Source organism: Cladophialophora yegresii (genome assembly GCF_000585515.1).
Source record: "Cladophialophora yegresii CBS 114405 chromosome Unknown aczIN-supercont1.5, whole genome shotgun sequence".
Lineage (NCBI taxonomy): Eukaryota > Fungi > Ascomycota > Eurotiomycetes > Chaetothyriales > Herpotrichiellaceae > Cladophialophora > Cladophialophora yegresii.
In genome coordinates, this window is record NW_006913049.1 from 2,371,222 (window position 1) to 2,386,640 (window position 15,419).

Below are 15,419 nucleotides of genomic sequence, written 5' to 3' on the forward strand. Positions count from 1 at the left end.
TCTGTACGAGCAATGAATTATGCGGTTGCGAGGGCGCGAGTCGTGATTTCCGTTGTCTGATGTTTGATGGATGTCGAAGTCGAAAACAAAGTCGAAGCCCGTGTCGCTATCGATGTGCGGATATCCTGGTGCGAATAGGGGATTCTCTCGTCAAAGTGATCTCCGTGTTATTACCCAGGCAACAAACAATCAACCAGGGCACCTACGGATGGCAGGGCGGTATACTATATATACACAGCATCCTTCGTACTCACACACTACCTACACAATTCAGCAGTCCCGGCTCATGCCGGCGTCTGGACACGACGTCATGCAGTGAGTACGTACAGTACGCGGCACTAGGCGGCGCCTAGCCAAAAACAAGATCTTTTAGCGCCTAAACGTTAATTGATGGATGAGCTTGTTTCTTTCGGGGCTGCAGCATCCCGCTACGTACCTCGTACCTCGTATTGGGCACCCAGTCGTCACAGCCACGGTCAAGCCACAGGTCTTGTGAAGATCATGAGGCTTACGGCCACATCGAAAGACGTCAGTCATTGCTCTGTAGTGGGGTTTACGTACTCTTAACGTAGGATTATTCGCTACGATGCTCGCAGGATGGGTAGATGCCAGGCACGGTCTAAGGTAGCTTGCTCGCCCTCGAGATTTGAACAGATATAAAGTGACCCCATCTCCGCCCCTTCGCTCAATGGTTGGTTTCAGGCTCTGATCCTGCCAATGATCCTGCTGCTATTTTCGACAGGAAGACATAAAAGAATCGAGGGGCGAATGCGGCCCCGTCCTCTATCGAATGGCTTTCGGAGGCTGTCTAGGCACGTCCTCTTTCGCTGCCTTTGGTGTGGTAGGCCATTCCCCCTTCTCCAGAAAATCCGCGATCTGAGGGGAATGTGACTCAGGAATATCGATCAGAGGTTGAGCATCCTTTGCAATAGCCTCTTGTTTCGTCTGTGAATGCACGCCACATCAGGCCTCGCCGTGAAAAACAAAGGGAATTGTCTATCTTGGTCTGGCAGAACTTTTGCATCCCAGATCCTCGTGTCGCGCTCATGAACCATGCGCAGGCTCCCTCAGCTGATGATCCAACGATTTGAACATACTGTCCTCAAGCGGGGAATGAGGCTGGATCAGATCGCTCGCTATGCGTGGCGGCTTCTTGCTCAACTCGTCGAAGTCTTTTCGCCTCGAATAACCATCGTCATCGTCGCTCCGAGACTCCGGCTCAAAGTCCACGGTCTGGGTCTGAGGACTTGATACGCTCGTATCGTCCCCCACCATATCTGTACCCGTCGCCACTGTGGAAGGTGAGACCTTGCGAAGACCTGCAGTCGGTGCCGAGGGCGACTGCGATGGAGTCCTTTCCTGTCGTTCCTCCTCAGTCTCGTCTGGTGGACTCAGCGCCCGCTTCTGGTTCCTGCTGGACTCTTGGCTCTCATTGGACTCGCTCACAACGGGTAAAGTCATGGCCGTTCGAGAGTCCTCCGCCGTCTTCAATGTTCGATCAAGTTTCTCCTCTTCGCTCTGACCCCGACCCTTCTCGGAGGACGTCGCCTTGTCCATTTGTTTTTGTGCTTTGATCATCGTCTTTTCCACGGCAGGGGACTGGCCTATAGGGGAAGTGGCGTCTGATGGCCTACCAAGGTTCTCGGCGGATGGGGACTGTACCGCTAACTGTTCCCCAGTTCGACGACTCTCCTGTGTCGCTCGTCTTTGGGCTTCTTCTTGTGTCATAGTAATTCCGGTGATGAAGTTGATGAATCTTTCTCCGTATGCTTGCGGGGGGATGGCTGATATCTGTGTACGCGGCGCTGACATGCCCTTCCAGTAATGCTCAATTCTTTTGACCATACCGTACTATACGGAAAGTCAACCAGGGAATAGTAATAAAGAACGCAGTGCAACTTACGTGGGTCAAACAGTCAATGATGCCAAGGTAGTATATCGATTCACCACCCCGACCATCCTCATGCGTAGCACGGATCCCACCATCAAAGCTGTAGAAGATTCGGTCACGCCTCCCATCATCAGAAGCCATCTCCGTAGGCATCTTAGCATTCACTAGGCCCATAGGGACCGGCTTCTCCTTTTTGAGCGTCAACCTCAGCTCTCGGGCCTTTCTCGCCGTCTCGAGTCGGGAGGGCGTCCGAATCAGAGGTGCCGAGTAATCGTCCTCGTGACTTTCGCCGCCAGGCTGAAACACCCGCAGAGTGGTTTCACGTAGGTTCTCCTCATTACCCTTTTCCAGGTCGTGCATACCGACCAACAGAGAGTAGTCCATAATGTGAAGCCTTTGCAGAAGCGCGACATCTCTCTTCATCTGATCGAGGAAGATCTGGCGCACTCGGGCATCGAACTCCAGATGGTATCCCCTCCGTAACCAATTCAGATCCTTCAAGGTCGCTCTCGGATTGTTGGCCAAGTCCTCTTCCTTGAAATCCCTGCCAATGGTGGAACCCTTCAGGTCGAACATCTGGTGGATGTCTCGATGCGGTGGGAAGAGGTTGTTCATGACAACAAAGTGGATTTTCCGACCATATGGTATCTTCACCCGGTGTAGACCATAGAATTGACTGATCAACGTGTTTGGGTTGTCCACCACATGACGATAATAGTCCCTTAATATCTTCCTGAGCAGCTTATGCTCGGCATGATGGATGGTTTTGATGATATACTTGTAGTCGCGTGAAAAGTAAAAGAAGGAGCCCGACTTTCCGGGGCTGCCCAGCTCCGACAGGATGTACTTGCTGGTAAGACTGACAAGGTAGTCGGCGGGGTCCAGTCCAAAGATGGCCCGCAGATGCCGAAACACCCAAGGACTGTAGTCCTTAAACTTGAAGTCGTATTTGGCGCTCGGAGTCAATTCATTTCCGGTAATATCGAAACTGAACTTATGTCTTGCGTCGAAGTCGGCATCTGTCAGGTCTCGGTCCATTTTCGCATTCGTTCTCGACACAGTAAATCGAATCCCAGTCAACATGTTGTAGGCAGTGACCCAGTTGACATGACCTTCCTCGACTTTCTTTCCCACAATGACGCGGTCGTCATCCTCGTCCTCTTTCCTCTTCCGTCTGCTCGCTCTTTTCTGCTTTATCAGCTCGGTCCAACGGGCGGCGTCTTCGTCAGGAGGGACTTCATCCACGTGGGCTTCGGATTGCATCGACCGAGTTGTCCTACGAACAAGGCCGAGTGATGCCCTCCTATGCCTCACGGCCGATCCCTCGAAGTTTTCCCGGGTCGGAGAAAACCGGCCAGTGGTTGTAGAAAGTGCTTCTTCTGACGGTCCTCCACTAAACGAAAAATCGCGGGAGTTACGCACTGCCGCACCGAGACCGCCTGTTTTCGGAACTTGTAAGGTATGACGATGGACGAGTTTAGGGGCTTCGGGGTGCGGCGAGAGGTCGGGATGTCGGTCTTGTATGGAAGCACCTGGAGACATGGCAGGCGGAGAAGAGAATCGTGAAAAGGACGGGCCAGGCCCTGCTCGCGGGCCCGGGCTTGCAGCTCCATCGAGGCGTGCCGAGTCTGGGACAGTGGAAGCAGTAACCATGTGGTAGGGATCGTAGTCGGGCTTTGCAGGGGGAATACTCGTCCTCAATTTGGCCAGATCTGGAGTCGCTGTTCCAGGAGACGAGTGTCCGAGGACGCCATTGCTCGATTCTACACTCTGGTCCGTAGCATTTTCGACAGTGGACAACTTCGATAACACTCCCTCCGACGATCCCGGACTCCTCGACAGATTGTCTGTATATTTCCCCGCAGCGCCGCTGCTCCCTACGGAATGGGCGCTGGCTTTCGAATGTGATCGATCCCTCGGCGGCGCCTTGACGTTGCCATTAGTCAGGGAGCCATGGCTGGTGTTGCTCCTGATGTTCTTGAGCTGATCCAGCCTGTGGTCGGGCAGCCGCGTCTCAACGTCTGTTCCGTTGGTATAGGTAAAGACACCGCTGATTGTTTTGTCGTGCGACTTTCGGGGAGGGCCATCAATTGAGGGCGAGTGCGAGGCGGAGTTGACGCTGTTCGAGACAACAGCTAGAGCAGGTTCCGAGGCCACAGATGGCATCTCCGGCAAAAGTCAAGAGGAGAGTGTAAGGGCGCGCATTGGTTTTGAGGTCACCGGCAGGTAGAGGGAGTGGTATGTCCGGAGGACATGACTCGGGGGATGACAGAGGTTCGGTGCGGTTGACGGGTGGACGGGAATCTAGCTTGAAGGGGTGAATGAAGACTAGCTATGCTCCGAGATCAGTGTATACTCTGAATCTGCTGCGTCGTATCTGCACTGTGTTTGCTATGAGCTGGAGCGAACTGGACTCGACTGAACTGAAGCGCGAACTGTGTTGTTGCACTGCGGCCGTTCTGCGTCGTCTGCGCTTGCTCGGCTTGGCGGCATCTGACGACATGCCCAATTTCGCAGTCCTCCGTCCGAGACTGTCTGACGCCTGGCGCTGGTTATTACTGGCAGCAATGCGCCGAGAGGTGCCCGCCCGCCCTGACAACCCAGACCTACGAGTCCTTTTAGGCACCGAGGCACCCGGATTCTGGCCCATAGACAGCCCGTTGTCCCCGTTCCTGATCCCTGTACGCCGCCACAGTTCTATTTCTATGCATGGGACCAGCCATTCCGAAATGCCTTCCCCCTTTTTAATGCCAGTCCCATAATCTGTGTATTGACAGCATCCATACACGTTATGCGCGTGCTCTATCGTGAAGCTTAGATAACTACCAGCTACGCGCCACGTACGCAGTTTACTTTGCTTCGCCTAAACCTGGCAGCTTGGCCCGCAATGTCTGCTCACCTCCCTTTGAAGCGAGGCCGATCGTGACGTACATAGCCTCGCTAAGCTGCCAGCCTCGTCGTTTGAGACCTGCACAAGTTGGAGCAAACAAGTGACTCTCTGGGCACGGTTCGACTCAAGCCGACTAGGAATTCAGGATCGTCGATTTCCACAACAGCCATTTGTCCCTTGAAAGGATCTATTAACTATTACGAGAGCACTCTCCGAGCTCCAAACAAGCAGGATTCGCTATCATGAGCTCAGATCCCATAGCTGTAACACCAGGACGCCTCGCTGTCGTATCCGCACTTTTGCTCACATGTACTCCGTATCCGAGTGTACAAATTCTCCCGGCTGAGACCATGGGCCACTCGCCCCACGCGGCACCAATCCTTCCCAGAGGGCGATGTCCATGGCTCAAGTTCTCATGAGCATCTTAGCGACATGAACCAGTGCCTCAGTGCCGCTTTCCGCCCCACCGTCGCTTTCTGTCCCGCCAGAACGCCCATTCGAAGTTGTTAACTCGGCATTCGGATAATACCAGGCGGTGAGAGCAATGATAATGTATACAATCTGAATTAGAGTCAGCAACTGGCTTTTTCAGATGGCTCAGGGTAAGCACATACCACAAGCAGGCCGCCCTCGAGGTAATTGGAGGATCCATCCCTGAGGAAATTACCAACCACCAGGATAGACAGGACCAGGAGCACCACCATGAAGATCTCGAAATTGAGATCCATCGGTTTACCAAGGCCCCAGCCGACAATGACGACTAGTGGTGCGTTAAACAGAGCAGTCTGAATTGAGGGTCCGAGACAGTGGTAGAGGGCGAAGTTCTACAACCCCTGTTAGCCATGGTGGTAAGCGACTCTCTAGGACACAACTCACAATCTGATTGTCATACGCCTCGTCGATGGCAGTCATGTGTTCAGCAGCCTTCTCCACCAATGGCACAAGTATAAGTCCCAGAAAGTTGTCCGGCACTCCGTTCTCAACCACATACTCGATCTCCTCCACGAGGAACACCGCGATCAAGGAAATCAACGTCAGCGCCACTACGATGGCCACGACGCATTCGGACAGGGTTAGCTTCGCTTTCTTCAAGTCGCGGTGTCTGTCAATGTCGGCTTCCTCGTCGGCCTCGAGCACTTCTTGGAAGATGTTGTCATGCGAGAGGGCATTGTACGCAAGGTAGAGCAGGAAGGCGACAATGAGGATGATGGAGACGCCGTGACTGATGTTAAGGGTGTCGCTCCGCAGCTGTACGTCAGTGTACCCTTCTTCGCCCGCTGGGACCGTACTGCCTCTCAACGAGGAAAAGAAGGCACTGGGGATCATCAGGGCGAATCCAGCGACCAAAATCAATCCCGACCCAGCTTCACTGATCACGGCATGGAATTTTTGTTCCTTATGCACCAGCCCACCGAGCAGGAAGCAGCATCCCAGACAGAGCAAGAGATTCGTGAGAATGGACCCAAGAATGGCGGCCTGGATCACGACGATTTTGTTTCCGTGCCCAATCTCGCCAGTGCCGTCATCTTTGGCAATCAAGACCATGAATAGCACAATCTCGACCACGGAGCCCAGAGTGGTCTCAATCAGTATGCCGGCTACCTTTGGCATCTTCCGCGCCAACTCCTGGCCTGCAAACCCAAGCAAGTTGGCACAAGGGACCATGGCGATATAATTGATGGCGAAGGTCCATAAGTGGTGGTTGCCCTTGACGAAATGGAGAGCAATTGCCGCAGGCACAAATGGCCACAGGATGTTGACCCAGCTCGAGGCGGTACAGGATGACTTCCATATGATCTTCAACATCTCAATGGGGTGAACCCAACTCCGACCGCTCTCCCCGTCTGGATGGACACCCTTTGTGATTTCATGACCATTGTGGTTATATTGAGGCAGAAGTCCGTCGTTGGACGGGGCAGATGAGGAACCGGTCGTAGCGGGAGCAGCGGTGCCCTCGGGCTTTTCGGCGACATTGGTGTTAGCGGTATCATTCTCCGCAGCGGCCGCTCTGGCCCTTCGGTTGAATAGGCCCATGATGTAAGTGTAGGTAATTTTTGGGGGTGGGATCAAGTGGGAGTCGGTTCGTCTCTGGGAAAGTACTCAATGGGAGGGGCCAGTAATGGTGTTGGAGAGTCGATGTAACCTGAGGGGGTAGAAGAGTTGACGTGGTTCCACGGTGAGTCCGTATCACAGGTGCATTGCGGGTAAGGAGAAAGTGAGACTCATTAAAGAGGAGCAAACGGAAAGGAAGATTCGTAGTCGACAGCAAAGTGAGTGAGGTCGAAAGCGAAGATGTGACGGGGCGCTAAGCAACGACAAGAACTGGTTTAAGGAGACGCATGAGGCACCTTGCCAAGTTGGAAGGAGTTGACAACTCCCGCTTGGCCCCGTTCAAGCAATTCAAGCATGGCCTTGGAAGGGGATGCTTGGCCCTCAGCTTCTGTTGGCTTGTGAAAGGCTTGTCCTTGGGTTTGTGTTGCCCTCAGGGATTGGGATGGCCAGCTAGGAAACGAGGTTGTGGAGAAATGAGAAACGGCTGAAATGCGTTTCAGAATCCCGACGCCAGATAATTGGGCAGATTCAGGCTCGGCGCGACACGTCAAGGCTAGAAATGGAAGTACTGCGAGCTGCCAGCTGAAGAGGGCCGTTTCAATTTCCACTCAACCTTTCAAACCTCCTCCTCCTGCATGCCATTTTCATATCCTATTCTTTCATTTAGCTGAATGTCGACTAGATTCAGTACACCAGGCAACAAGAGGACACATTCAGAGACGGGATTTGCGTACATTCAGAGGAAGCTGAGGAGCACGTTGGTGTCAACAAAGCTCCAACACCAGCAGCGACTGACGTAGTGATGCATGCCTGGCGGCTTGGCCTCATCACTGTCCAGCTTTTCAAGAATGGAAGGACCTGGGTCTCGACCCCTGCACATGGCGAGCCAATTGGCCAACAACGAAGGGGAAACACCCAGAACGGGGGACACCGACATGAAGGGGAGATAGGCTCAGAGAGGATTTCAATTCCCGTGTCGACCTTGGTACCCTAATGCATACTTCTCCATGCCTCATACCTAGTCTACTTAGGTAGCAAGCACAAGATATCAATCGCCATAATCATTTCTTTTTAAAATCCCGTTTCCAACCGTCGCGTTCCAAATTCCATCAGAGCTATCGTTACAATCCAACGGGTATCTCAAAACTCGGTACCACCTCTCCAGTGCCATGCCCTCATTTCTTCTCATTTCTTCTGGTCACCCATGATCGTCCATTTCCAGCTCGGAACTCCGCCTGGCTGAGGACTCTGCACCCCCATAAACACCTCGCCAGCGCTGTTCTCGTTGCCAACATTAGGCGCCGAATTCGCGCTCAAATTCGGCATCGGCTGGGAGCCCTCGAATTTCTGGTCTGGTGTCGGTCCGCTCACCATGCTCGCAATATTTTGTGGATAGAAATTGGGGCCAGTGCCGGATATTCCGAACGATGAGTCCCCGGTGTTGTCAGGTGCTGATGTTTGGGTGAAGAGATTGTTGTTTGGCGAGTTGTTCGACCACAAACTCGCCGCTGGATCGAGGGAAAGATTCGATGGCTGCATGTACTGATCCCAGGCTTCCTGTAGAGACGTCAGCCCATACCAAAGATGAGCCCGGTAATAGTGCCATGATCATAACTTACCCAGTCCAGATTCATACCTTGGTCCAAGTTCGCCATGCCTATGGGTCCGCTGAACAATCCACCTCCGAACGGACTTGCTGGGTTCGCCGCTCCAAAGAGGCCAGGATTGAATTGCTCGCTGTTGAGATTCGCGTACAGACCAACCTTGTCCCACGGGCCACCTGGAGAGGCCGCATTCGACGCAGTCCCTCCTTGGCCGGTGCTCGTTATCCCTCCAGCTTGAAGCATACCCAAAGTCATAGCCGCGTTCTGCTCATCATTGTTCGAACCCTGAGGTTGCTGGTTCGCTGCGGGAAGTGGCGCATTCTGAGGATGGCTAGGTGAATATGGTAGTTTGATATGATACAGGAGCACGTTCAAGAGCTCGCTAGCCTTGTATGCTTCTATGCTCAGGTCGCGGTTGTCCATCCATACGTCGCGGCTCTCCTCAAGTGCTCGGACAAGATCTTCCCGAGTGTAACTGAGCCCAGGAACATAGGCGCCATCGGTCGACATATTGCTCCCCTGGCTGATACTGCCGCCACTGACAGAAGTACTCGGCGTGCTTACGTCGTTATCATTGCCTGAACGTTCCCGGCTGTTGTAGAGGTCCATGCACACAATGGTAGCAGCCAGTAGATAATCGTGCGCAGTCAAGGAATTAACGTGGTTGCGCAGACTTCTCAGCCGGCCCCGCTCACGACTCTGCTGATGTTGAATGGCCTGGAAGCTCAACAGTGACATAGCCGAGTCCAAACACTGTCTCCTGGAGTGCATGTATCGGTTTCCGTTTCTGGCAAGCCTCATGTACCGACGGTGGAGGACGCATTGGGACTTGTGATAGACAGTTGCCAAGCTGAATCGAGCCATGATCAGCGAAATCGGCGCAAGAGTCTGTTCTGCCATCGGCCTGAGCTTCAGATGGTCAGGAATACTCTCGTAAATATCTCTCAACCCACGATCGATCTTCTGGATCTCGTCATATCCCTTCCGCTGGACACCGTTGATCTCCTCCAAGACCCGCCCGAAGCCAAAGGCAAGTCGCCCCTTCGCTATCATGTAAGAGATTGGGGTTGCCTCAGAAGACGGACGGGGTGCTGGGAGAGACGTCGAATCCTCACCGAATTCATCGTCGTAGATGTTCCGAGGCAGCTCTGTATCTGAATCTCCAATGCGAATCATTGATGGCAGGGCGACCTGAAATGAGAAAAGAAGATCTGCGCTTCGCACAAACGTCCACACCCGACGTCTCATTTCCCCTTGGAACGGACTGAGGTTGGGGAAGAGCTTCGCATCTCGATGATAGCCCATCCGCATGGCCAGGCGGGCAATCATGCCAACTAACACCCAGACACTGGCTTCCGCGTCCCGATTGGAGGTGTACTCCGCGTGCAAATGGAAGATAAGAGTCTCAATGATGTAGTTGTGGGGTTTGGTGTAGTCGGCGGTGATCAGGCAATGTGCCATCTGCGTGCGGAAGTTGCTCGCAAGGTCCTGGCACTTGCCTCGAAACTCAGGTGGTTCGTCCCCTTCTCGACCGTACGACAACATCGCCAGGCGCATCATGGCAAACAACATGGCGATCCACACAATCGAGCTTTTCGATGGATCTATCCAATGCTGGTTGTAATGCCGTTGGAACGTGGGACCGTGCAGTATATGGGTTGCGGGGTCGAAGGTGTTGAAATAACGCCCGATCAAGATATCCGCCATATACCGGGAGGGGATCTGTGCGAGAATCTCGGCTCGACTCGGTGGGACTGTAGAGCCAAATAGCAATGCCGGACCGGAGCCCACATCCGTGCCCATGGTCTTCCTTGCTTGCTCGACTTTCTCCATCTGCGCCTCATACTCTTTCTTGTGCGCGACGAAATAGTTCTTGACCTCTCCGATCTCGTTGAGCAAAGCCGCCCAATGAGCTTCACCAACATAGAACGTCTTCTGCCTTTCAGCGTCCACCTTTAAGATCCCGAAGCTCTTTGTCACGCCATCCGTCTCGCTCTCGGGTTCTTGGCCATCAGCATCATCATCCATCATCCCACTGTCATCCAGCTCAATATCGAGATTTGGGCCTAAAGAGCCACTGCCGATAGAGCTAGCTCCTGCTGAGAGAGCCTGCTGAGCAGCGGCTGGACCAACGGCTTGGGATCCATTGGTCATGAGCGACAGCACCAAGCCTTCCAGCCGGTCTATTCGATTTTGCATGTCATCTGGAGTCCCGTTGGCGGAATTCTGACTATGGTTGCCCTTTTTCCTCGCCGCAGGAGCGGCATATGTGCAAGAGGCAGTGTCACCTCTTTTCGTGCAGTTATCACATGGTGATTGCCGGTTACATTTCAACTTGCGGTGTCGACAGGGCGCGCACGACAGGGGGATGCGATTGCGTTTGCGCACGACTCGGAATTGGTCAGGAGAGGCGCCAGAATGCGACGTGCCGGCGGAGGGAGGTGTGGGCGTCATTGTGCGACTATTCTCGTGGTATCCGCCCTTGCTGTCGCTCGACGAAAATATTGCGCTTGTTAACCCCGCGATTCCCTTGAGGCGCGCAAGTAATGTTAGGGAGTTCTTGCCAGCAGAATTGGTCGCCGCAATACCTATCCAAGGTTCCTGAGCGCCAGACTAAACTCACGCAGAGCTTACGAATGCGCGGTCTTGTCAACGTAAAGGGAGCGCGATTAAGAACGATGGGAAGTAGGAGCCTGGGGAAAGTGGATGTTCGGATATAATAGGAATTATCTGCGAATGGGCAAGCGCACGTGCAAGCCACGCGAAAGAGTTCCTGAGCGCTTGAGGGCTCCAGCTGCGGAATCGCAACTGTCGACGGCTGGCACGGCGTCAACAGTAGTCAGACTGGGGAAGCAAATATCAATCGCAAAGAGCAATTGACCGCTCCAAACAAGTGGTGGAAGAAAGGAAGTAGGTTAGGCAGAGACCCTTCAGCCGTGGTCACTCGTAAGCGACTCGACTGACGGAGAGCCAAGTCGCAAGTCCAACTCCAATCAAGGAGACAATCTTGAAGGCGGACAAATGGTGCGCCGCTACAACGGCAACTTCCAATGCGCTGTTTATCAGCGCGAGATGTGGGCAGCCCGCCCCGAGGCTGCACGCAGCGCGATCACGGTTCCCGACGACGATCTGATACGCCGGCCGGGCCGTCGATGACTCACTGGCTGGTGTAGCATATGCGGGGGCCGCAGCGAAATGGAGAGATGGCGATTCCAGCAGCGAGACGGGCACTCAGAGGGAACTTTCTAGGGCGCCTTAAGCCCGCACGGCCTGCTCTCACTCGTTAGCAGCCCGCGTTCCTGGACGGCGTAATGCAGCGTCCTCGGATCAACGCAAATCGTCGACCATGATGTCAGGCTGCATCGCTGACCACAGGTGGGTGACAGGAGGGAGCTTTACTGCTGTGGTAGTGGGTTTGGGGGTCTCGAGGGCCTGTAGGGTCTTAATGGCCTGCACGGAGTACAAACCCATTCATTCTATGTGGCCTATTCAGTGCTCGTGTTCATCACCACTAATTGCCTTATGCTAACACTAAACAGTACGAGCATGATGGACATGCCAACCGTGGCCCCTCGTCTGACACTCGCGTACTGGCGTAGTCCATGATCACTACGGAGCACCACCTCGTCCAAGACTTCGGTCAGCGAGCGCAGTGGCTGAGGCTATCACTGCACGGTATGCCTAAAAGTCCCAAAAGCTTTTCTGCGCTTTGGTTTTGCTACCATTCTCGCCAGGCGTCTGTTCCTCCCCTCCACCCATGCTCCAGTGGCTCTCCATCCCTTTTCTCAGACCGGTCTGCGTAGGGGCTCTCTTGGACTGGTCGGGCGACTCATCATAAGTGTTCCAGTGGGTGTCCATCTGTGACGGCTTCTTGCGATGGTTACTGATGGCCTTGTTCTCATTGTTCGTCTTGCCGTTCGCCGGAGAGTCATCTGTCATCGACCAGTGGCTATCAAAGTCGTGTCTTCGATGGGCCTTGTTCGTGATGGTCGACAACGGCGCCTTTTCCTGTCGTCTGCCATCCTCATCCTCGTCGAACACATTATTTGAGTACAATCCCATGCGACTGCTTGAGCTCGTGGGGCGGCCGGCTGTCCGGTTCGGGGCAGGCGTTGCTGTGTCTTTCAACTGGAAATGGGTTTCCGCGTCTTTCCGGGGCTTTGGCACGACATGACGTGCAACTGGGGTTCCATCATCCTGCAACTCGAAGTGACTCTCGTTGTCGGGACGTGGCTTAGCCTCAACTCTCTTCCCCGGAGTTTCGAGGTCATTGTTCGCGGTGTCGAGGCTGAAATGGACGACATCCTGATCTCGCACCTTCTGCCCAACCTTCTGCGGTGTTGAGAAGTCGGAGAAATCCCATTGGGTATTGTTCTTGTTGGTCTTCGCTCGCATCGGAATTGGTGCTCTCGGCTTGGGTTCAGGTTGCTGATGTTGGAAAGCGTCATCATCTGCCGGGTCTCCCAGGTCGAAGTGGTTGTATTTGGCCGGGTTGGACTTGTATCCGACGGCAGCTGGCTCACCGCGATCATCGGTAAAGAGGCGGGGAGCGGAGAACTTCTGGCTGCTGCCAGCTTTGGGTGCAATGACTGGTTCGGTGGGAACCTTTTTGGGCGAGCCGGGCGCGTGATCTTCATGGCCTGCGGCGAATAGCTCACTCATTTCGCGCGGGGGAGGTCTCGCTGAGGCCCGTGGCGCAACGGCATTTGGGCTCAGGACGCATTCATTCTCGTCTATCGGCTTTGGAGAGAAGAGATCGAGGCTCGCGTGAGGGTCTTTAATATGTCTCTTGCTGGGCGACACATTGCGGGACGAGGAAATGCTTTGGTTTTCAGACCGACCTCGCGGACTGGTTGGCAATTCGGGCACTGCTGGCATGGCATTCGAGCCGGTGTTGATGAGCCTAATTTGTTCCTTGCCGTCAAACACAGGCCAGTTCCGGCCTCTTGAACCAATCACTTCGGTCTGTTTCAGCAGAGATGCCTGATCCCAAGAAACGCGAATCTGGGAGATTTTCCGTTCCCTGTCGAAGTGGACGATGTGAGTCTAGATGCGCACTCAGTCAGTCTCGGGCATGAGATTGGGCATCAACCGTCCCTACCGTGGGGATCACTGCAATTTTGTCCACAATGAAGTTCTCTAGACCTGGTAGGTAGGTACCTCCGCCTGCGATAAATTCCAGCACTGTTTCTACTTCGAGCGCAAGCGCGTTGGATCCCTCCACGGCCGACAGTATTCTCGCATTTCTAGTCCGGACAACCTTTTTGTTTTGCGACTCGAGGTGGCGGATAATGTCGCTGGGCGAGGAGAAGGTGTTGAGCGTGGTAACGTAGTAGAGTGAGGCAGTCTCGGACAGGCTGAGACGATTAGGCAGCTCCAGAAACCGCTGGTAGACTTCTTTCAGTGTCATCTTAAAAGTGGCACGAGCTGTATGAGCTTCGAGTATAGCAAAGTGGAAGAAGTGAAGAAGCGTGTGCAGTCTTGAGGGGACACGCCAGTAGCCTCTGTCCAGGCGGCAGAAAATAAGAGGACTCAGGCAGATAAGTGAACAAACGACACTCGGTTACTGGAAAGGGATGAGCTGGCGGCCTGCGCTTCAAGAATGGGGACGTAGCAGAATCAGTTCACGAATAAGCAAGCAGTGAACGGGAGGGTTTAACTGAAGCAGTGGTGTTTACGGTGTCCCTGAACGGTGCATGTTCCTCCTCAGCGGCGCAGGATGCACGAGGTGCTTCAATGGGAAGACGCGTTGCCCCGCCGTCGCCCATCGCGTCCAAAACAGCCCAACCTCAGGCCCGACGGCATCCCCGCATTAGTGCCGTTTCATCCTCCCTTCTGACGGGGCCATGTTTGGGGTCAACCAAGATCGGTCCTCGTAATTCTACGAGGTAGTCGGTACGAGTGCCCAGTACAGTGCATCTGGAGCTTTCATGGCCATGTTATCCCAATTCCTGACATCTCCTCTTTGTGAAGCATTCGAGAATAGGTAGATCCCTGTATCATGACCAAGGCCACTATCCTTCGGCGGGAAGCACACGGCCAGAACCCAACAGCTTCCACAATGAGTTCTAGGCGTGGTGGGATACTTTTCATTTCGTCGACCACAATTTGTGAAAAGACGTGATTTTTGCCAAACGGACGATGGACGTCCTGGATAGCAAGCCACTTCAGACCGGGCTAACCCCTTGTCAATATTTCTTGCTCCGCATGGACAGCCTCCACTTACCCAAACCACTGCGACGACATCTTTCCGATCGCGTAGATGTGGTTGACATCGCTCCGCAAACCGATCAGCTTGACCCGAATAGCGGAGCCCTTCTCGATCACGTCGCCGGAGTCATTGGAATACTGCGGAGGAGTGGCATCTGGGTTGTATCGCATATCAGGTGGAATATGCTTTTCACCGTGTCAATACAAGCTGGATACTTAGAGCATATCATGTCACGACCTACCAGTTTGGAGACAAACACCGACAGAGGTCCAGCTTCGCAGAAGGCTCCTTGTGGCTTGACGGAATTGACCGCGCAGTCGATCTAAACACGAGTGTCGTCAATACAACGCTTTCGCCAACCATGTGTCACGAGTCCTACCGTCTCTCCTTTGAATGGCTTCCACAAGATTGCACGGTAAAGGATGGTGTAGATCGCCTCGCCTAGGCCTGGCACAACCTTTCCAGGAGAGATGTTGTAGATATCCATGATGCAGACAATGTAGTATTCTCCATTGCAGCTCCCCTCTAACTCGGCATACAGTTGATTCTTGAGGATTCCCGTGATATTGGACGCGAAGAACGAAGGGTGGATTTTCATCTCGCGCTCGAGGTATCGCAAGAAGAACATGGCGGCGGCGTGCTCTCGGTAACCTGTTAACCCCGACGAAAGATCGCAGATGTTAGAGATGAGAGCAGTTCAGCTGCCTTCGAGTTGCGCGACCTCAATTCATCCTCTTATTTCACGGAGCGCACCAGTCGCTGTGAGTCTCT

At 53.8% G+C, this 15,419-nt stretch overlaps 5 protein-coding genes across 5 annotated transcripts; all 5 read right to left on the reverse strand.

Annotated features, from left to right (window-relative positions):
* Positions 1 to 1,044: 1,044 nt before the first annotated feature.
* A1O7_07586 (1-phosphatidylinositol-4-phosphate 5-kinase) lies at positions 1,045 to 4,057 on the reverse strand (the record flags this gene model as incomplete). Its single annotated transcript, XM_007761583.1, has 2 exons — positions 1,045 to 1,851; positions 1,904 to 4,057. The coding sequence occupies 2 exons, from the start codon at positions 4,055 to 4,057 to the stop codon at positions 1,045 to 1,047; spliced, it is 2,961 nt and encodes a 986-aa protein (XP_007759773.1).
* A 1,129-nt stretch (positions 4,058 to 5,186) lies between these two features.
* A1O7_07587 (Ca2+:H+ antiporter) lies at positions 5,187 to 6,815 on the reverse strand (the record flags this gene model as incomplete). Its single annotated transcript, XM_007761584.1, has 3 exons — positions 5,187 to 5,342; positions 5,396 to 5,605; positions 5,658 to 6,815. The coding sequence occupies 3 exons, from the start codon at positions 6,813 to 6,815 to the stop codon at positions 5,187 to 5,189; spliced, it is 1,524 nt and encodes a 507-aa protein (XP_007759774.1).
* Positions 6,816 to 8,018: 1,203 nt separating this feature from the next.
* Positions 8,019 to 10,891, reverse strand: A1O7_07588 (uncharacterized protein; the record flags this gene model as incomplete). Its single annotated transcript, XM_007761585.1, has 2 exons — positions 8,019 to 8,390; positions 8,453 to 10,891. 2 exons carry the CDS (start codon positions 10,889 to 10,891, stop codon positions 8,019 to 8,021), a joined length of 2,811 nt encoding a protein of 936 aa, XP_007759775.1.
* Positions 10,892 to 12,118: 1,227 nt separating this feature from the next.
* A1O7_07589 (uncharacterized protein) lies at positions 12,119 to 13,847 on the reverse strand (the record flags this gene model as incomplete). Its single annotated transcript, XM_007761586.1, has 2 exons — positions 12,119 to 13,483; positions 13,539 to 13,847. The coding sequence occupies 2 exons, from the start codon at positions 13,845 to 13,847 to the stop codon at positions 12,119 to 12,121; spliced, it is 1,674 nt and encodes a 557-aa protein (XP_007759776.1).
* An 812-nt stretch (positions 13,848 to 14,659) lies between these two features.
* On the reverse strand, positions 14,660 to 15,276 carry A1O7_07590 (uncharacterized protein; the record flags this gene model as incomplete). The annotated part of the gene is made up of 3 exons (XM_007761587.1): positions 14,660 to 14,833; positions 14,890 to 14,970; positions 15,028 to 15,276. The coding sequence occupies 3 exons, from the start codon at positions 15,274 to 15,276 to the stop codon at positions 14,660 to 14,662; spliced, it is 504 nt and encodes a 167-aa protein (XP_007759777.1).
* Positions 15,277 to 15,419: the final 143 nt, after the last annotated feature.